Genomic DNA, 22,866 nt, shown 5'->3' with positions numbered 1-22,866 from the left:
AAGTTTTAGCAGCTATTCAGCCTCACACCAGTCGCGCTTCCAGCAATCTCACACTGAACCAAAGATGTAGCATAAAGACAAATCAAGTGCTTCACTAGCTCAGCTCTTCACAAGAGAAGGCAAGTTTCCTTTCTCTTAATGCAGGATGCAACACAATGGATCTCAACTCTAAATTAGATTCTCTAAGCAGCGCTACAATGGAGATATTTAATAATAACAATTAGTCTGTATAATGTACTCTCAGCAGCTGTCTGTGATGCTTTTCATTGCAGTACACTTTCCTCACTGAAGTCAGTACTACTGACGTGCTGTTAGCAGCATAGCACCTACTTTATATGCTCAGACATTGCCCCAAAATTAGAAATGGTAGTTACAAGTTTTTTCCCTTCTCATGAGAGATGTATGCTCATGATTTGCAAGGTCTTGGTGCATTACAAAAGAGATTACTATTACTATCCATGCTGGTTTTTTTAAACATCACTTACTTGTCTCAGGACTTTGCAATAGCAATACCCCACTAACTTAAACCAGAACCGTATCCCAGCACCCACTCAATTTTTTTTTTTTTTTTAAGTTCTTCAAAAACACCAACTCTCTTTTCCAAATCCTAACAGCTTTTCTGAGCAGGTATTTAGCTGAAAAATATTTTATTTTTCCTGGGAGCACTGGCACTTTCATTTCCCTGTTGCTGCAATTGGTGCTCCTTTAGCATGACTCAGTCAGTTCAAAGCTGTGTTGTACTTTTTACTGTACTGTCAGTCTCAGAAACTTCTTTATTCCACCTTGGTATTAAAAGGAAAGCCTGCTTTCAACTTCAAGTCAAGCTACAGTTGTATTATTCTAAAGCTTCCTTTGGAAAAAAAAAAAAATAGAACAAAGTCCCCATCAGTGGTAATTAATTTTGACAGTGTGGGCTTTGTAGCAATTCACAAACCTGTACTTTGTGCATCAGCATTCCTTATTATTCTAATTAAAGTGGAACATTGTGCCCTCACCAGTCATTAATGGGTTTTCATTTTGTAAATGACATTTGCAAAAGTTAAAACGGGCAGTTCATATGAAGTCCACAGGCAAGAGCGTTAAAATTAGCATCACCATAGCAACAGTCTTCCATCATTAGTATTCAGGGCAATAGCAAATGTTTTGTTGTGCTTTTGTTTCCAAAAAAAGATTTTTTTTCACTTGTCATTCATAAATAGAAAAGGCTCCAACCCATATATTACAGGAAAAATTATTATATTCATTTGGATCTCACTGTTCTAGAATTTCCCATTTTTTCAAGGTATTTATTTTTAAGGGCAGAGGTTGAATTTCACAATCTCTACAGCTGTGTATGTCTAACCTCCTGAGCAACATTTATTCCTTGCCAGCCTGCTGCTCAATGGTACAGCTTCATATAAAGTCTGTCACTTCTACTCAAGAATCTGTACCAAGTAACAGATTCTGATGAGAATCTGTAAAAGATGCATGCACAACAAAACACGGTCAGTCCCCCCATTACGTGGAGAGTGCAGCTCCTCTGTGCTGGGTTTGGTGGTTAAGTGATGCTATTTATATATCATTATTTCCCCCTCCTCAGGAACTGAAATGTAAGTGCACACATCATGTCTAGTGAAACAATATTCAAATATCATCTCATCTTGCACAATTTTGAATTAAGGAGAGAAAAAATGGCATCCTCCCCTGAAGAACACCAAGGTAGATTATTAGCATACTTCAACATCCTTTATTTGAAGAGATGGTGCTGGCTACTTTATTTCCTCAAAGTTTACAGCGGAATTAGTTGTCTGGAACCACACTGCAGCAATATTTTGCAGTTTGAGAAACAATTTAGCACTACATCTCCTAAATGCACTTGGAGGCATCCTGTTCACATAGGTCTTGTTCAAGCAAAAGCATATGCCATCGATTTAGGGAACACAGTAGTTTTCCTCTAGAAACAAATATTTTGTGTGCAGGCAGAGAGGGCTTAAGAAAAGAAAAGCAAGAGGAAAGACGTTAGTGGAAGTAGGTGATGAGCAGGATGAGGTCAGTAGAAGGACTGCTGGTTTACTTCACAGTATCCTGGCTTTTCAGTAACAAGCACAGATCAGAAGTAACTAAATGTTTTCTAGCATTATGTCTCTGGGTTTTAATTTGGCCCAGGAAGATTCTTTCTTTCCTCTTCATCTTCTTAAAATACTTCATTTTGCATAATTTTGTGAAGAAGAGTCTTTAACGAGTAAATACACTCTAGTGCATTGTAAAAGCTAGGGGTATTACCCATTTCATGAAAGATATTCTTGTATTTTAATAGATGGGGCACATTTTCATTCAGTGATTGCCTTGCTAGTACCTGCCCTTGCAGTATTGATTAATTTTTCAGCTAGTGAAATCTGCAGAATGGGAAAACTCTTAAAAATGGTGAATACATATCTGAGGAGAATTGCTCTCAGATTAACTAAAAATTATCCGCAGTGGGTTGACATTTGGTGTTTGGGTCTTGGAGGGCTTTAACACAGAAGGGGATTGCAGTAACTCTGAGGTTCTGAAATATGTACATAAATGTTTATGTGTTCAACCACTTTCTTTCTTTTACAAAAGCACCTTTTTGCTAGCTCAAGTTCATTTTCCCCCTGTGCTGATTCGCTTCGCTTTTTTCCCTTTTTTGTGGCTTGTCAGGTGCTTTCTGGAGATTCAGCATGCTAAAGCAGTTCATTTTCTCTCTTTTAGACTTCCATATCCTACTGCAGTGAAGATACTTACTGAACTGTAATATTTTGCAGAATTTTGCCATTTGATCTGCACAGATAAAATCAGTGGAAGAAAGGAGCATCATAAAAACAGAGTAATTTTCACTGAATCCAGAATGTAGTCTTCATTTAACTAAAAGGTTTTGTGCCTAGCATTCTGTCTAAGTAAGCTTCTTCATAAATCTATGTTTAATACTAGTTTCTTGCAGTGCTGAATCTTATAATCATCAGTTAAGTAACTTACCTTTTCTTTAATCAGTTTTGGAGATCTTTTAGATTATTAGCTCTTTACAGTAATTGAACTGTAACATCATTAGAAATATTTACCTAAATTGCAAGGGGTTGATAGCCTTGTTTATTGCAAAACTGACAGGCAGAGAGGAAGGATCTGTGACAGACTACCATTTTCCATTCCAGACTTCATTCTTTCTCAGGCAGACCCTTGAGCAGTGGTGTGGCAAATGAGAGGAAATTGCCAGTTTCTTATTTATCCAAAATGGTTAAATGCTGTGTTTCCCCAAATGTATGTATACACCTTCTACTTAGGCATGTCATTGAAAAAGCTACTGAAGTTTTTCTTCATTACAGATGTTTCTGCATTTGGTCTAGAAATACAGAAGGAGATGCACCTCTGTGAGCATGGGTTTCAGATTTGCCATACTAGTTGCAGATTCCCCTAATAAAAAGTAAACTCTGGAAGTAGAAGTAAGCAAATGAAATATCCTCAACTTTCTGTTTCATAAATTACTCTTCTTTAAACTCATACCCAGCTTCAACCTATAGAAAGCCCAGAGAGTGGAAATAAGTGCCTTGCAGCTGTTTTGCTAAGTGTAACAGACTGTATTTTGTAGATGGAAATGTCAATGATTACAGGAATAAAAAATAAAAACCAAGAGTTAGAACTACTAAACCAAAACCACAATTTTATTTCTCATCTATAAACTTTTAGTGCAAGTAATTGGGAATACAGGCATCTTGAAATTTTATTTCAGTGTTTAGAAAAAAAAATCTTCCAGATTTCTGGCAGTGAGATCTTTTTAGCCAGTAGGACACAGTTGTTGAAAAAAATCATGTTTTAGCTCTATACTTCAGATTACCTTAAGTATCACCTGAAAAGTAGAGGTTAAAAAACTGATTTCCAAAGATGAGCTCACCATCATTTCCAAACACTGATTTGAACTTTAGAATCTGAAGTCAGCTATTTTGATATAAGCCACCATGAGGTTGTGTTTCTGGCCATAGTTGCACTCATGTTATTTGTTTTTTTAATTACTGTCTGTTAATGTGTGAGTGCTTATGCTTTTAATACCGCTGTAATATTACCAAACAATTCCATTGCAGATAGTGTTCTCTATCTTCGTATTTGACATATATTTATTCCTGTACATTCCTCATTCATCTGCTTCTCCACTATTTTAATTTTGCTATGGCACAAAAGCAATTAAGGCCTTACTAATATGGTTATTACACATTAAAACTTACTTTAATATGCCATAATTTGTTCTCCTGCTTCCAGTCTGAAGGAGGAATAAATACTTCATTGTACTGTTAACAATCTTGACATGAGCAGAAGAACCAGAGGACTCACAGGTTATGGTGGTAGCAGTTTAGGCTCTCATCAGACTTGCTGCCAGAAGTTTGGAAATCAAATTTAAGTTCTGCATTTAAAGCAGCTTGCATGGATGTATGTTCGTTGATTTCAGCAAAGTTACTTCTTGTTTTAGGTACTCTAAAAGGGATCAGAATGTGGGTCTCAGCATTCCCTCTCATGTATCATGTTTTTTCACATCAGTGCCCAAAATATTGTGGAATAAACATTTGCTGCTAGCAAGATGCAAATCTGTATCTGCAGTGTTCTCTTGAGAAAACTGAGCGCAAAACCCTCAGCGCTGCTTTGCTCTGGGGCATTTGTTCACCATTCTAGAAATAAGGAGTGGAAAAGAGTCTGTCAGTGTGAATCCTTTATCAAACTCCACTGTGAGGGAATGCCCACGTCGTGTGGTCTCTCTGCTTTGAATTGAGTCAGCCAAGGGGAATTTCTCGTGTGTCAGTCCCAACCTGGTTTCGGTCAGTGGATGTATTTATAACACCCAGAAACCCCCCAAACAATTCTTCTTTTGTAACACATCGCTTTTAAAATACTTAGCAACTTTTCCCCCAGTTTTATACATTCAAATTAAGTTTCCACCGACTTAAAGAGATCTTTGTTAATCTTACTCACTCCCCTTTTCTTGCTGTTATGCATTATCTCCTACAAATAGTCATTTAAAGACCTGAGAGCCCAGTGGTGCTCTGACATCTCCAGACTGGACTTCTGCTCATCGGTGTAGCCAGTTCTGGGGCATGTTTCAAGGACACTGATAAAGATTGTCGCTGCATTGCCTTGCCTTGCCTTCCCTTGTTGCATCTTGCAGATTTTCAGCTTTTCTGAATCCACTCTTTATTAGATCCTGCCAATAACTTTTAGAATTTATACCCAAACATTTCCTTAAATCACAGCTGTTCTGTTCTTTGTGCAGAGGTTAGACAAAAAAGGCAACCAACCCAAAAAACATCTAGAAAACTGCCTCCTGCCTCATTGTGCACACTTCAGTTTTCCTGGACAATTTGCTTGCCACAATCTTTCTGCTCTGAGCTCAGCCTGCTGCAAGGCTCAGCAGTCTCCAAAACAACAGCTCAAATATATTCTAATTTTATACTCTTCAGGTCTTTTTACCACCATCTTAAAGTGAAGTGCATCAAGAAAGAGCATTTGCCTGCAATTTTTTTTGTTTGTTTGTTCATGAAACCTTCCTGATTTATCTAGAATATCATTTTTGTCTTAACAAAGAAAGTAACATATGTGCAGGTGAATAATGAGTAAATCTTTTCAGCAAAATAAGAATAATTTGTTGGTTGGTTTTTTTCCTCAATGTAAGCCATTCATAAGTGTAGTATGTACTGACAACCTTTAACACAGCTTCACCTCACAGATTTCCATTGCTAGTGAGACCAAACAGGTGGCAGCCCCCAATCAGTGCCTTGTTATCACTGAGGAGCTTTGATCTACCTAATGTATAATAAATAAGATACTGCATTTTAATAATCTTGCTGTTTCCATATCACTTACCTTGCAAGTTCTTATTTACAAAAACTCATCCTGACATTGTTGATTTTTTTTTTTTTGATCATTTATTTATTTCACCATACCTACCAGTAGACAGATGATACAGCAGCTGGAAGTTATTATACAATATACCCACTGCTTCCCTATCCTCCTTTGTCCTCTTCTTGTGGCTGCAAAAGATGGAACCACTCTTTTTTTTTCCTTAACTCTACACCATAGAAGAGGCTGACCAGATGGTCCTTTTAGGTTAAGATATTGGCTGACAGAAAATGCAGTTAGGCCTAAAATCCCCCTTCTTTTCTACATGTACTCCTCATTATAAGGCTGTATTATGCCATTATGCTCCAGTAAAGACCAATTTTCTTTTTTTTAAACCAGTTAAATAAACTTGAAGAGCCTTCTTAAAAATAGCATCCTCAGTTCTGCTCTTACATATATATATCAATCTAGGTTTGGTGTTGCAGGATTTTTAGCAATTTAGACTCATACTACTACTCAAATTCCATGTATGTACTTGTGGTCAGTCTGATGGTTTGAAGACAGGGAGGATCAGAGCAATCCATCTCTGTTAAAAAGGCACTATTAAGCCAATTATATTTACACAATATATAATAATATAGAATCACAGAATACTGCTGCATTGCTTATGATTAGGTATTCTTTTTATTCACTGAATGCCAGTGCTAAATTTCTCACCAAACTGTGTAATGTCAAACTCAGCATTTAATTAAATGTTGAGTTAGAAAAAGAAAAACTATACAACAGACACTTAAATTTTGCTCTAAAGGTTATTTTAAATTATCCTTATAATTGCAAATTATACAAAAAAAAACAAAGTAGAGAAAATATGATTTCAGCATAATGACCTAAATTAAGAAAATATGAACTGTCTTTTTCAACGTTGGAGTTGGTGGCTGAAACTGATTATATAAACTCTGCCCATCCAGGAACAAGTTTAAAAAAAAAATTATAATGCACCAAATTGTTTTAAGCGAGAGAATGGGATGGTCTGTCTAAGCAAGAACAACGTGTGCTCACTAAGGAATGCAGCCAAAATTTTGTTTGGAAGTAAAATTCAGCTCAGTGTATAGTATGCAAGGCACTAAAGGGTTAGAGCATCGTCACTACACACTGTGCTCTTGCAGGTCACAAACTTGGCAAGATGCAGAAGTGTTGTGTGAATACAGGGAGTCCAAGGGAGCAGATGAATATTCTTCTACATCCTACCTTTTACCAGTTTCTTACAGAAATTGCTACCTAAACCATTGCTTTGTATATAAAGAAAATCTAAGAAAGAAATGCTGGTATGCATTGGGAGTGCTTCCACGATTTGATAATTCTGTCAAAAATCGTGCCAGTTTACAAAAAATTTTAATGGAAATAATAGTTGTTTTTCTTAGAAAATTTGACTGCTGCAAACTTTGGAAATTACATATAAAATATTCAGCAAACTTCATTGGTAGTGACTTGGTTTTGTCAGATTAGTTGCTTTCTGGACAGAAAATTCACTGCTTAAACATAATTTGATTACCAACTGATTTCTTTGTTAAGCACATCACAAAAGTTTGAGGATCTAGCACAGCAAAGAACGTGTCCTGCATGGCAGGTAAATGACAGGCATTTGAGCTGATCTAAAACTCTTCTGGCTCCCCAGTGAGGGGAGAGGTTTTAGCCATTTCATGTGATGAATTTATTCTGCAGGAACAGGCCCAACTAGTTTCAGAAAGTTACCACAGTTGTTGCAGCAGCTCTCACATTAGGCCAGATAATTTGAAATGAAAAAAAATTATATTTTTAAAATCAAAACTTATAGATGTGAAGGAAATAATGCCTTGGGTCCACAGGAGCACTAAGTGGGAAGTAGAGGAACACCATGGCCTGCTGTAGCGCCATCCACCTCTCAGCAGTAAGAACAAGGGTCACTGTGTGAAATTTGAACCCAGAAATGGCAATTATTCTCAGGGCAGACACACATAACAGTGTAACTAAGATAATATGCCACTAGAAAGTTCAAATAGCCAAAATATTGCCGCATTTGGAGAGTTGCTCTCTCTTGGCTATTTCATAGGCTAAATCACTTAATTTAATGGCAGCATAGACACAGCCCCACTGGCCTGGTTTTCTCCAAACTGAAAGCAAGTTTCATGTACAATGTTGACAAAACATTGTAAAAACAGTCACTTTCTTCATCTCTTATCAAATATGGTGTACTGTCATCACCAAATGATTGTTTTAATCACATAAATTCCCTTTCAAATTTTTTTTTTCAATTTTAAAGGTCAGTGAAGTATAATGTTTACAATGAAAGTTATCAGAAAACTTAAAATATGGCATAAAGTAAAAAGAAAAATATTTATTTGGGGAATGGAAGACTTTTAATGATGATACCTTACTCACAAACAAGAAATACATTTCTTTGGTTTGTTTCCTAAATTGTAATTCTTAGAGCAAAGCTTAATATGGAAAGCTGCTAAAAATAAAACTCTCCAAAGGTTTTAGTTCAGTATTAAATACTCTGGTTTGAAAAAAACAGTGGATTAGATGGAGTCTAATCCTCCACTCTCTGCTTGGGTTCTGTTTGGCAAAATTCTTAGTCTGTCAGCTTCTGCAAATCTTTGCAAAATTATTTTTATCCTTAATAAATTATTTGCTCTGTTAGTTACCCTAAAAACAGAACAAATTGAGGGACATGGGTAGAAGGATAATAATTTGAAAAATAATTGCAGTAGAATTTTAAGAATGAGAATGAAAAGCAACTGCCGCAACAAAACTGTGGAAAAGTAACACGACATTCATTTCTCCACACTGCTAAAAATTATAAGGCCCATAAGCAAAATAAATTTTATTGCTAAAGTAAAAAAGTATTTAGAAATCACATCTTAACCCTGTCTTTATTTAAAAGATAAGGCTGAAGGTTTGTTTTTTAATTATTATTATTTTCTCTTGCCTGATGTGTATTAGTATAAAGGCATTAACTAAAGTGGGGTAATTATTTGCAAAATGACATTTTGTTCTAAAGTTGGCAACCACAGACCAGAGCTATTGACAGTAATTGAAGAAAAGTTATTTACCTGAAGAGTTATGATTTAAAATGACACCTTATTTTTAGTTTGACAAATAGACTTTTTTATTTTAGGATTAGAGATGAATGCTCAAACACTTGTACTGTTTCTGAGACAGAAGGTGTGAGCTTAGAAGATCCTTCTTTCTAACTTTAATGACAGAAAATCTTCCACACAGTACATAATATGGTACCTATGTGTTAAATTTATGCCAGTATGAAATGGCAAATTCTGGACACTATTAAGTAAACAAATGGTTTGAGTGCTGTGCTCTGCATTTGTAGTGTACCATGTAGATATAGAGAAACCTTGGTTGAATTTAATACCTTCATTTTTTTTCCTGGAAGGAAGGTGACAAAAATTGTGTGATGTTTCTTAGGCCAGATAATATGAAATAAGGTATTTTGAACTTTCAAAATAATCTGGCTTTCTGTGTCATGCAGTGAGGGAGATGATAAAGATGGGTAACTTCACTTAGTCCTAGCAATAAGAATTTTCTCTTTAAGTCCGGACTACTTTAGAAAAAGCTGAAGATTTTGATATGGTAGAATTGTAGGCTGACATTTCTGATAATGTGTTCAAAGGAGTTAGATGCAGCAGCAGGAGTCTAATAATGTTAATATGGACCATAGCCAATGTTTAAATCCTTAATATTTTAGGACTGTGTAGATTGTTCAGGATTTAGATTGCACCTTTGAAAGCAATTTCCTAAAGAAGCAGCAAATAGTTCCAAATACAAATGTGGTAAATGTTTGTTTAGTTCAATGTGGAAAATGCTCCATATAGAAAGAAAAAAATATATTTTGGCTGATTTTCAGTTAAACACAGTCACCATTGTTCTTGATTCAATACTGGACTATGGCAGGTCCTAGAATTCATCTGTGTACCTTTGATCATAAATGTCAAGGCTCTCTGACTTGGGCAGACAAGGCATTTCTGATTTTCATTGCAAATTTTTCACAGTGAAATTGGGCTGTGTTGTGAGAAAGGGAATCATCATTTTGCATGTTTATTCTTTCCTCAAGAGATTCCATTTTCTGTTAAATAACTGAGATCAGAGAACTGAATGAACGTATGCCAATAGCATTGCAAGCTATTTGAGACCTTGCTGAGATGTACCGTGAGACGTTTGGCTCAACTGTAACATGAAATACTAAAATGAAATACTGAAAGTGCACCTAGACATTGAGTTCCACTAAATGCAGTCATGTTATTAAGCTTTGATAAGCATGAAATTTAAACTGTGCAATATACTTCGGCAAAAGTTTTTTCCTATCAGCTGGCACCCACAGGATTCTTCCCTGAATTAACTGCCAGCTACTGTGCTGGGGATAGAAGGAGCTACACAAAGATATCGAAGTGTAAAAGCTGGGAGAGCTACTTTGTAGGGAGAACCATATTATAGTTAAGTAAATGGAAGGTGAAGATTTCTGGAATTACGTGGAGCATGTGCTAAAGCATAAATGCTTGAACTTGCCACAGTAGACTTGAATGAAATCCTTTTCATCAATGAAATCCACTTACTGAGAAATAATTTTTATCTTACCTCAAAATTCCTTTATATCCCTCTTTACTGAAGTGTTTAAGTGCTAACATACTTTCAGATTCAATTAGGATAAAATAATATCTGTGCCCTAGGACATGGCTCCATTATAGTTGATACTGGTTCATCTGTCTCTGGAAGTCCCAGTTAATGTAGGCATCTGTGTGCCTGTGTTTGTTTCAAATGCCTGTAATATAAACACTAATTTTCACTCTTTGGCATGGACAAGATGAGACTGTTGCCACTTGCCATTAAAGGGTGCTGCCAGAGCTGTATGAACAATTGCCTCATTTTCTAGCTGAAGGAAAGCATATTTTTTCATAGGATATTGTTTAGAAATGAAATAAAAAGTTTTATTTCAGAAATGGCAGATGAGAAGCTTTTGCTTTCCAGAATTTTTTTCTTGCTAACCTCAGACTGAGAGTGGTTGCACAACCCTAAACCTGAAGCTGCATTTCTATGCAAATAAATGATGAGAAATGTCACCTGGATCAGATGAAGGAGTTAGCCTGGATGGAATTACTGGTGAGGCCAGTTAGATGTAGCTGCTCCCTCTGCCATTAACTTCTCTGGGCTGGTTCCTTCCCCAAGTGTAATGCTCTGCTTTCTGGGTCCCTACGTAAGACATTTAGGAAGATAGAGTGAAGGAGTCTTGCCATGCAGAAGGACTAAGCTTTGCTCATGTGTCATGGAACTTCCTTGTACATAGGTGTTGTAAAATGTAATAGATTTCACTTTTCTCTTCCTTTGCTACCTAAGTGCAGCCTTACCATTGGAATATCCCAGTACATAATCTCCTAGCATGATCTCAGGGTCATTTTTTCCCAAAGGAGAATTTTCTCTTCTAGATGGTATTCACAAAAAGACATTTTGAAATAATGTCTTCAGTGTAAGAAAAAAGAATCTGTTTGTATTATATTAGTCACAAAAAATAGATTAAATAATGTCAAAAATATGTATATTAGGGAATGCAACACAACCAAAAAGCAAATTAATAAAAAAAGATGGCATTCTTCTCCTTTAATGTCTGTGGAAACCTTTGGAAGAGGGGGCAGCATGTTAGGGATTGGGAGCACCAGGTGAGCAGTAGCTAGGATCAGGTTTTCTGGGCCTGAGTGAAGTAGGACTGCATGATACAGAGTTTCTTGCTATTGAGATATATACATTGATAGTAAACAGTAGAGAAGTTAATGATTTTGTAAGCCAGCTTTTGTGTTTGCAACACATAATTTTATGCATAGAAAGAAAGATTTTGAGGTAAAAGAGAGTCAGTGAGTAAGACAGTTTATGAAATCCTTATTTTAATCCTCCCAGGAAGCAAAACAATCATTTATTTCCAACTGGGCATGCAAAGAAAAGACAGAAATGGAGTTTTTCTTTGCTGCTTTGTTTAATTTATCCTTATTAGTGTGCATTTTTTTCTCAACCCTACTCCCTGAAATGATAACCATTCATTTTGCCAATACAGACTCCTCAAACCAAGAATTTACTATGGTCTAATTATAATTTTTCAAGTCTTATTTGTGCATTGTTAAGATCAGCAGGCAATTTGGTTTGACCTATGTTTTCAGTTGGTAGATTTTAAGTCTTCTTTTTTAATATATATATATATGGGGTTTTCCCCTGTTAGCTTTCTGAAAGCCTACTTCAGAGGGGGTTTTACTAATTTTAGTCTTCTAGCATTATGTCAGCATTTTGTCAACATTTCTTGATCTCCTGTTCATGGGACTATTCACACTCCAGTTCATCTCCATCCCAGAAGAGTAAGGGTTACTGCTTTCTTAATTTTCTTTCTTTGCTGTGGTTTCTTATGGAAGGGAGAAAAGAGCTTTTGCTATTCACAGGAGCTTACCTGAAGAGCTCATAGTGCTGGTGGACCCGGGAAGATATCTTTCTAGTAATGTGTGCAGTCTTACTTAACCTCAGTCCCCCTCTGCTCCTCTTTTCAAGGTCATACACATGGCAGTAGAGACTGAACACCCTGCTACTGTTGCTATCACCTTAAAAAATAAATGTAGCCTCTCGAAATTATCCTTTCCAGGATCTCAACAGGCTGGAATTCATACATATATCTAATATATTCAAAATGACAGGCTCCCTCTCGTTCACCTTCCAGCAACAGCATGCAGCGCAATGCAACATAAGGCACACACAGGCTGCTCCTGAGGCTCCATTGTACCCATCTTGTAGGGTGACTAAGATTTCACTTTTAATCAGGTGTCCTTACTGTAGTAAAAGCAAGTAGAGCCCAAAGGAATGCAAAAGCTGTGCCGCTGTGCATTCAGCAGGAACAGAAGTGTTCCTGTCAAACGTGCCGGGTACTAACACTTCCCATACTGGCTATTACATTGCTGCAAGCTCTGTAGTATTTACTGCAGAATTAGTTAAAAAAACAGAAAAAGAAGGGATATGTCTTCCTTGTATGTCTGTTCCAAGAATATCTTAGTGAAACAAATCCTTGTGAGCTCCATTTGCCAGTTACCTGCCTTACAGTGCAGAGAATGAGCCCTTGGGTCAGAAGAAGCACCAGCTTGTCATCCTTCATATGGGACAGAGGTTGAGTTTCCCTCTGGACAGGGAGTGGTAGGCTCCTTTCCCAGTACCCTCTGGTGAAAATAACTGATTTTAAGTATACTGAGCTATGAATGTTTTACTAGGTCTTTAATTTACAGTGCAGTGTTGGGGAAAATGAATGGAGCATTTCAAAACCATTTGCTTCATTGCATTATAGTATTTTAATGTGTTTTCAGTGGTAATGTGCAAAAAGGCAAAAAAAAACCCCAAAACAAACTAGCAGCATCCAAACCAGTATTCACTTCTTGGCTCTTCTGAGAGCTATAAACAATTGCCCAGACACCCTGGAGGTGTCAGCCCTTGGAGCATATTTAAGATGCATGATCCAGGAAAGTGTCATTATGCCATCCCAAGTGAATTTTAGCTTTTTTTATACCAAGAAAAAGAAAATAGATTCAAACAGTGTAACGGATTAGCCAGCCCAACACAGAGCACCACAACATCTTCTTATATGCAAAGCAAACTAATCCACTGACCAGATAGCTGAGCAATGGTAAAGCCACACTTACAAGGAGGCTACACACTTCAGAGGGCTCTGGAAGCAAGACTTAGCTAATAGGAAAATGTTGTATCTTCACTTTCAATGGCAGTAAAATTAAAGAAATGTCGCTAGTTTTTAACTCATAAAATGCTAAACTTACAAGCAAACTTGTACCCTTAATGTCTACCTTAGTTTTAGGCAAGACCCTACCCATTTCTGCAGTTGGTTTTCCACATCTGTCTGTAACATGGAGTGATGTTGCTAATCTCGTACATAAAACTTACAAAGATTTATACTCAGGTGTTAATGTTTAGGAATCAATTATTTTATGTTCAAATAATTAGTTTTAATGTGTACATGACTCTGGATCTTTCCCCATCGAAAAGGGACAACATTCTGAGGAGAACTTATTAAAACCGAAAAATCTGCTTTCTTAAATGGGAAATTCCAGTGACCCTTTGGACAGCGAGCAATGTAGTCAGACTGCCTGCAAATCCAATTAATTTATTTTTCTTTTTTCCTGAAAGAGTTTTGGGGTAGTAAGACCACTTCTAAGTATTATCCCTCATTTTTTAGGCAGCCATGATTTCCCTTTAAGCACCTGGTGTTATTAAATGTTGAAGATATGGATACATTGATTAGATACAGTCCAGGACAAAACAACAGTATAGGAGAAATAAACACTGCTCTTCTTCTGATTAAGGTCTCTATGTAGGTGCACAAGGTGACTGAATAGCCCTTGCATAAGAAAAGCACCACAGGGAATTAAAACTCTGCTTACTCTGTAAACCGGTTTTATTTTCTATAGGGAGATGACTATCTTTTATCAAATAAATGGCCTAAAATTAAGTATGGCATAAAAATTGGCTTCAGTTACAAATGCCAAAGACAGTAACCACTTACACTGCAAACAAAATATATTTATGTAATAAATTACGAGTAGTTTAAAAGTAATTTGGAGTAAGAGTGGTATTACTCATGTACATTATACAGCACAAATATAATTTTCAGGTCAATCAAAACAGCGAAAAGCTTTTGTGAATTTGGAGACAACAATCAGAACTACATTAAATAGACTTTTTTATAAAAATCAATTCATAAAGTCAATAGGCCTTAATCCCTTAATCCTTCAACATTCTTGTTTCCCCCTAGATGTTCTTGAGTGAGTAATAGTTTGATTTGGGAGATCAAAGGGTTAATTTGCTTTTCAATTGGAGAATGACTCAGAGTTACCCTTTATTGTTAAAAAAAAAAAAAAAAAAAAAAAGTGGTGTGTGGGTGTAAGGTAGGGAAAAAGAGCCAAGAAAATGGATTCACTAATTGGGGTTTTCACCTGCTGTGAGTCTAATTGAATACAATGCTTTATTTGTAACTCAAGGAGAAAGAAGATTATGCAAAGTATGAGAAATTCAGACTGGTTTTTAAATTCTTATTACTTGGCACTATTGTATGGGAAAGAAGACCAGCATGATAATAGCAGCATCAAGCTTCTGTTAAGGCAGGCCAGGAAGCTCCAGCAACAGTGAAAATTGAAGGAATGTGTATCAGAGAATCAGTGCTAGATACTTCTGAAGGAAAACAAACCACTTTCGCCGTGAAATGCCTGGCCTCTGGCTACCCGTCCCTTTGTATGACATGAGCAGCTGCTCTCTCCTTGTAGTGAACCCTGAGGTTCCTCCCAACTAGGGTGAAAATCATCCTGTTTTAAAGACTTAAGGAGAGCTTTCTCACTTCTTAAAACTTGGCTAAAAATGAGACAATGTGAGACTGCTGATATAACACAATTGACAGCCTTCAGCCAGTTTATTCACCTCAAAACTAAGATACGTGATAGAGCAATGTATCCAATACAAGGTCCACTGAATTAAATGGAAAATACACAGTCTAATGAGTTTTAACATGGCGATTTATGTTTACACAAATATTATTCCTCTATTTTCTTTCCATATTGGGGTAGTATTGCAGGTACAAGGTTACTGAAAACTGTGAGTTAGACCTGTTAAAACAACCTAAATCATCTGGAAACTATGAGAATTTAGCATTTAATTCCATTAATTTTTTATATTTACATTTGAGGGCCTGAGGGGTTGAACCTCAAGCATCTCTCACATTAATGTTTCTAGAAAAAAAACCCACATGGGCTTTCCTTGAACTGCTTGTTGAACTTTTCTTAAAATCAGATAACCCAACTACCTGGAGCCTTAGGGAGAGCCCTAAATTTCCTGGAACTTAGGCTTACACCCTCCTACTGACATCCGTGTAACAGGGGTGGGATGAATTTTCCTTGCTTCTAGGTGTGTATCTTCCCAGTGTAAAAACAGGGAGATTCTTTTGTACATTTGAAAGGTAGAGAATGGATTTAGATTTGATATTAGGATGAAATTCTTTTCTGTGAGGGTGGGGAGGCACTGGAACAGGCTGCCCGGAGAAGTTGGAGATGCCCCATCCCTGGAAGTGTTCCAGACTGGATGGTGCCTTGAGCAACCTGGTCTAGTAGCAGGGGAGGTGGAACAAGATAATGTTTAAGGCTCCTTCCAACCAAAACCATTCTATGAATCTGACTTGAAAGAAATTGGTTTGGGGGTAGCTTTACCAGGAAATCACAATATGCAAGGCTTGAAAAAGGGGTTATGGGAAGGACTTGGAGCTCGACACAGCCTTATTTTAACAAGTAAAGGATGTAGATGGACAACATGCATGAGGGGAGACTGGAGTGCTGATTTGAAGTGCTTGTGACACTAAAAGGAGATGGTTGGCTTTTCCTCGTGTAATTCATATTGCGTAGGAATTAATGCAAAGAAACATTGCAACAGTAACTTGGCATAAGCAGAACTATTTCTTCCGCACTGACAGATCCACGGGAGAAGCTCACCCTTCCTTCCCTGCGGGGCCAAGGCAAGCCCTTAGAAATTAAATTACCTGATTCCACTCATAAATAAACCACTCGGCATTTTAAGCACCAAAATTAAACGCTGGGAAAAAAAAAAAAAAGTGCAGGTTAAGGCCCATTTCAAATCTGTCTGGATTCGGTGCATATTTTAGCTAAGTTTTCTTCCCAAGCCCGCTGAAGGTGAACTGATTTGCCGCCTCTCAGCACACCCCTCTCTCCGGCCGGCCAGCGCCAGGGCAAAGAACACCCAAAAAAATAAAAAGGAAGTCAAAGGAAGCCCCGAGGGCTTCCTCCAGAATAGCTGCACAGCCCCGGGGAGGCCGGGGAGGGGCGAGGTGCCCTCAGCCGCCCCGCAGCCGGGATGAGGGGCGGGAGGATGGGGCTGAGGGCGTGCGGCGCCGGCACTGCCGCCGGGCGGGAGCGGGGCGGGGCGGGGCAGCGCCGCCTTCTCCCTCCCTCTCTCTCCCTTTCCCTCCATCCCTCCCTCCCTGCCGCCGTCCCTCCCTGCCGGCGGGGCGGCCGCAGTGGCGCTGAGCGGCGGGGCTGGGCGGACGCGCTGTTTCTGCCTCCGCGGCGCCGCCGAGCAGCCGCCGCCATGAGGGAGCAGCTCCGGGGGTAAGGGCGATGAGGGGCGCAGGTGCCGGTGGGGGCGGGCGGGGGCGCGGCCGCGGCCCGGGGCCATCCCGCGCTCCGCGGCGGGGGCGAGCAGCGTGGCCGGCCGCCGCTGTCATCGCTTACACGGGAAATCTCAACTTGCCGCCGGGTTTGTTGTGGGAACTTGGAAGGGCGTTTGGTTCGGCGCCTTTCCCCGCTTCCGAGGCCGTAGTTGGGCGCTGGATGCGCCCCGTTGGCACACGTAGGAGATGGCGGTGAGAGCGGCACGCACGCGTGGCTCTACCTGTGCCCGTACCTGTACCTGTGCCCGTACCTGTACCTGTACCTGTGCCCGTACCTGTGCCCGTACCTGTACCTGTGCCCGTACCTGTACCTGTACCTGTGCCCGTACCTGTACCTGTGCCGGTGCCTGTGCCTGCGCCGGTGCCCGTGCGCGCTGGCGAGGGGAGAAGCCGAGCCAGGGAATCGCGGCTGTGCCGGAGGTGTGGGATTCCCGGGGCTCGCCTCGTTACTCCGCAGGTTTTTGGGGGTAGCGCGGTGCTGTACAGCGTCACCTGCGCGGCACATCGCCTGTTGGGCACCTCGGGTCGGGCGCGAACTTCAGCGGAATACCTAAAAACAAACGTGCTCGGGGGTGTATGGCTTCTTCCCCCCCCATAATTTCATGCTTAGAAGTAATCTTTCAAGTTAATAGGCAGAAGAGGCTGGGAGGGGATTCCCTCCGGGCGGTTGCACTGCAAGTGCTGTATTTCTTGTTGCTATATGGCACCTTATATTGCCTTTTAATAGCTGCTGTAAAACATCTTGCAGCCTGGGACACCGGAGGTGTCTTGCACTGGAGTTGGGCAGAGAGGTGGTTTTTGCAGGCGTGTGTGTGCAGAGCTGAGGAAACGAGGAACCTGGTTATATCGGGGATCTTTGACCTTTTTAGCACTAAGGAATTGTTCAAGGCCATCGCTTGTCTGAGTCTGGATTTGACAAGACCCTGCAGTGAAATTGCTTTGGCAGAAGCGGGGAGGAGAGGCTTTGGAAAGCAAATAGATCAGCCGAGAGTGACAAGCCGGGGGGGCAAGGCTCACCCAGCCCAAGCCGCTGAGCGGGAATCTTTGCCCCTAACAGAGCAGACAAAATAAATGTTTAACATCAAGGGGGAAAAAAAGGGTTACTATTCAGTACTTGACAGTGATATTTGCCCTTCTCCTACTTTTCATTTCCCATATCGGCAAGAAACTTTAATATGTATCGGTGCCTGCCTTCAGCAGTCTGATAAATCTTGCAAAAGCCAATAAAACAGGCTAAAGTCAAATTCCTGCTGAAGAGACGCTGATCCTTGGCTTAAACAGAAGTAATCTCTGCGCAGATCAGTAGTCTCTAGATTTACAGATGAAAACAGTAGTCCTTTGTAAAGCACAAAGGAGTGCCACCTTTTTACATTGCTAATACTTTCCATAGCACTGTCTTGTTTCAGCTAAGGCATTAATGAAGCACTGTAAAAAGAGAAATATTAAGTCTTTCTTTGCAATCACTGTCATCTTCTGTTGAAAACATTTTTCTTTTAAATGAGAGGCAGTGTCTATTCGTAAAAGCTCTTTCAGTTGGATTTAGGTTAGTTTAGTAAAATCCAAATAACTATCATGTTTATTTTGGCTTTTTGACAACAGTCATAAGGTGGTTGGAGTAACATTTGATTCATCATAAAGCGAGAAGGTGAGAAGTATTGTAAATCATGTCATTTGAAAAGGGATGAGTTCAGAGTTTTGTAAAATACCACTATAATTTTGGCAGTTTTTTGTGAGTATATGTGACTATTTATTGCTACACGATAGAATTTCATATTCTGTGCACATCTATGCATTTGCACATGTTGTTCATGTCGCATTTTCTAATGAAGGGTGTGGGGAGAAGCGCAGCAGAACTGGCTCTGGTATCACCAATGAAGAGGGCTGTAAGAGTTTAAAAAGGACTTTGCAGTTGCAACCTAAAATTCTGCTCTGGAGCTGAGCAGTGAAAACACGGGACCTAATTTTTTTTTTTTTTTTTTTTTAAAGGTGTGAGGGAGAAGGAGTGTGATCAAAAACAGTTGTGAATGTTACGGTGTGGCTGGTGCAGGAATGTTGGGGGGGGATTTGTGCAAGAATTTGGGTGTGGGGGAGCATTGCTTTCAAGTCCTCCTGCTGCTGGTGTTGCTCAGAGGTAATATAAAAAGAATGAATAAAAAATGACTGTATTTTGTCCAAACTGATCAAGTTATAACAAGGAAACTGTAATTCAGCCAGTGAGTCTGTTAGGATATCATCTCTTGATTTCATGTTTCCAGTGCTGTGTGTTGTTGGCTCTGCTGACAGTGATGAGAGACAAATCTCTCTGCTGTTGGCAGGAACAGAGGAGTTCACACAGGCATAGTGTGACAGAATTCCTTACATAAAAATTATCCTTGCTAATATAATATAATCATCCTTTAATGAAGTGGTCCTGTGGTTCCCAAAGGATGTATCAAGTGAAGACTATGCTTTCATCCCACTGAATTATCAGTATGTTTAGTGTGCCAGTCACACCTACGCCAAGGTGTCACCACTAGCCATTGCTGCTTGTCTTCTTTTCAGGCTTGGTTTTAATTTCCTTTCCACTTCTGCAGCTCAGGTCAGGTGAGAAAGAGGAAAATAAGCCAAATGAGTGCACATATATTTTTATTTGTTTCAGAATGCCTGTGATTTAAAAGCTAGTGATCAATTTAGTTGACCTAAATGTAGAGGCAAATTGAAAAATGTGTCCTCTGAGCATGTCCAATATTGCAAAACTGCTGGCTGTGTGTGCTGATGTCTTTTTGTGTTGGTGGTTTGTTGGAAAAGCATTTTGAGTACTTATTTCTGCGCATACTCTTGCTCTGCTTCAGCTGCTGCTCGTCAAGAGGACTCAGACTATACTTTTCATGTCTTTCTGACTTGCAGGCTGTAAAGGGCCTTGTTCACCAGAGTTTGAAACTCTGGCAAACACTTTGCTGCAGATCTATTAAGGATGCTACAGCATTCCCAAGTGTGGTTGAGGCTGCCTGAAACTGCTGAGCTGGCATTTCACTTCAGACTGTGCTCACAATAAGGGCATACACACAAATCCTCCCCCACCGGTCCAACCCCAGACCTCACAATTAAATGGCCTTTGAAAATGGCAAAGAGGCTTACGAAGAATAGCCTTGATGGAATCTAACCTTTCCTGGAGCTGCCCTGGTGTGTGGAATAGTTGATAATTTTCCGAGCTGAAGATGTTGAGAGGCGAACGCATTTTAGCTCGAGCGAAATATCTGCAGCCTTCTTGTGTTCTGCATGTAAAGTACCAGCAAAGTCTGCCCTGGCTCCGTACGGCCACTCAACCTCTACAGTTCCCTTCCAAGCCCTTGCTTTTTCCTGCAGGACCACAGAGGGGTGCTGAGGGCCAGCCAGCCCACCTCTGGGGCTGGTACCAAATGGGAGCTGGGTAGTCCCTCCGAGGTGGGATCCAGCCAGGTGCAGGGCACTCTGCCCCATGGATGCTTACTGCTAGGGAGCTGGTTGGGCAAGAGTTAGGGGCTCTACTTGCCTGACGTTTATAGTCTTAGGAAAGGAATATTTCCTCTAAGTTGCAACAAAGTTTAATATTAAAGCAAAAAGGGAAATTTACCTGCCCTGAAAATTCAGTCTTTGTCACTTGCACATGGAGCAAATTAAACCATTCTTTACAAAAAATGCATTTCCCATGATAATTAATCTTATACCATGAAAGAAAAGCATGCTGAGTAGAGGTTTGGGGTTACTGGTATTAGAAATATCTGAAACCAGTTGGAGTCCAGTGTTCCTTCGGCAAAGGAAATTTTATTTACAAGGTCTTACAAAAGCATTTGTGTATTTTCAGGTATAGTAAATGCCATAAGCTTAAACCATATACACTAAACTCACTGATACGTGGTTAAGCCTTACCATAAAAAATAAAAATAAGAAATTCAATAAATTACTCATTGGTGTAACTTTGATTTTTGATACTAGTTTTTTCACACTAAGATGATCCTTTTGTTCTTCTGTCTCACACAAGCATGGGTTATATCCATAATCCTATCTGTATTCACCTTTACCAGATATTTGATGGCTTTTAAATGTTTTCATGGGGAATCAGTTTCTTTGAAGGCTGCCAGGTTGACAGCTATGGAGTCTGAAGTGGTTTTGTTTGTCCATAGAACAATTTGGGGCTACCAAATTAATTTCATACAGAAAGGCAGGTTATTTTTGGAGGCTTCTTGTAAATGTTCACATAAATTATTTTTCTTATTTTTTGCTATGTGATTCAGCATACAAACCATGGTATAGTTCCTGTTCAAATATCCCCCACTTCTGGGGCTATCTGCATGTGGAGAAGCAAGCCAGGGTGGCTGACCTCATGTCTGGGGAACTATTGATCTGGGACTGATGTCAGGTGCAAACAAACTGCAGCCCCAGGTCTGCAGGTGTGAATGTTTGTTTGGGTCTGCAGCTCATTCACCTGAATCATGACCTTTCTGTCTACAAGGTTTTCTGCCATGAATACACTTCCATCTTCTTTCCCTTTGGACTGCTGTTGTGTCAGTAGAGGCTTCTGGCAGCTGAGTTTTTAGGAATGAAACTGTTCCTGTTTTTCTTCAAAAATATGCTTTATACCTGGGTATGATAAAAGGTTCTGGTGTTACATTCTCCCTGCAGAACCTGCCCATACCAAGCAGGATGGGAAATGAAGGAGCTCAGATACAGGTGGCTCAGATCCACAGGTTTTCACTTGAAGCTACCCAATTTCTGGGAATAAAAATCCAATTAACCAACCAAGAAAATCCCCAGACCGGGAGATTTCTGAATACAATTGCAGCCACTTCCCTTTGCAGGACTTGTTTTTTAACAGAGCAAAGAACAAGACTGCTTTTGCTCTTGTGGTGTCCTTCTTCCCCTTTCACCGCCTTCAGCCACTGCAGGAATTGGAAAGGGGTGGGAATGCTGAGGTTGATGAGACGGGATTTGTTTAAAAGCCTGTGCTCAACTAGGGCAGCACCATGGCAGTGTTTTTTCTTTATGCTTAGTGCTTGTGATCTCTTTCATTCTTTCTTGCAGTTACAGACCAAAATCTGGAAATATTATATATGGTAAGCTGCTGAACATACAGAGGTTACTGGGGCAGTAAAGTATTCACAGGAATCAAACAAATAGCCTGTCTTTTGTGGCCAAAATTAAATCATACTAAGAAAACCTGGCACAATTTTCTTTTTCCTTCAGTAGAGATGGTGTTGAAGTGATTCATTGGAAGTTTTACCTCTTCTTAGCCTATAAAGGGTAAATGTGCACTTGGGAACATCAGTGCCTCAAAATGAGAACTCAAGGGCCGTTTGTTCTCTAAAACAACCTTGTCGTGTCAGTGTTCCAGCGCACAGTGGGGTACACAGGTGCTGCTGGGTGGTGGTTTGGTCTCCTGGAGCTGGAAGCTGTGTGCTCCAGGAGCTCCACAGTGCTGTGGGTCACGTCCTGCTCTTCTGCATGTATTCTCCAGAATTATGTGTGCATGTTGAAACCTGCACGTCTGCCTTTAGGTACAGAAATGGCAAATGTATTTGCTAGCAGTGGTATGCTACATGCGTGTTCCGTGTATTTTTTTTTTTGGAGACTTACAGTTGTCTCTTAATGCAGCTGAATTCTGTTTGAATGGGACTTTATTGGCTACAGGACAGATAAGGAGACTTTTCTTTGAAGTCTTCTATGTTAATGGAAACATAATCACATTAGCTATGCTGTCATTAAAAAACAAACTCATAGAAAGTATAACCTTAGGAGACATGAGTTCCTACTACACCTGCTAACACTTCATCCTGTTGACTTTC

General features: G+C 39.6%; 1 protein-coding gene across 15 annotated transcripts in view; it reads left to right on the top strand.

The window, feature by feature from the left end:
- DMD (dystrophin) overlaps positions 1 to 22,866 on the top strand; it is a 1,178,400-nt gene that overhangs the window by 1,075,273 nt on the left and 80,261 nt on the right. For 3 of the 15 annotated variants that reach the window (XM_039552002.1, XM_039551980.1, XM_039551974.1), the window contains exon 1: positions 16,882 to 17,003. The exons of 11 other annotated variants lie outside the window; for them this stretch is intronic. In XM_039552002.1, the coding sequence (XP_039407936.1) occupies positions 16,984 to 17,003 (20 nt within the window). In that variant the 5' untranslated portion in view covers positions 16,882 to 16,983. Of the gene's footprint in view, positions 1 to 16,880; positions 17,004 to 22,866 lie in introns of those variants that run through there. One more of the 15 variants, XM_039551991.1, reaches the window with a different exon arrangement.

The sequence above is a fragment of the Corvus cornix genome, chromosome 1, assembly GCF_000738735.6.
Source record: "Corvus cornix cornix isolate S_Up_H32 chromosome 1, ASM73873v5, whole genome shotgun sequence".
Lineage (NCBI taxonomy): Eukaryota > Metazoa > Chordata > Aves > Passeriformes > Corvidae > Corvus > Corvus cornix.
Note: the sequence above shows the minus strand (reverse complement) of the source record. Positions and strands in the feature narration are given on the sequence as shown.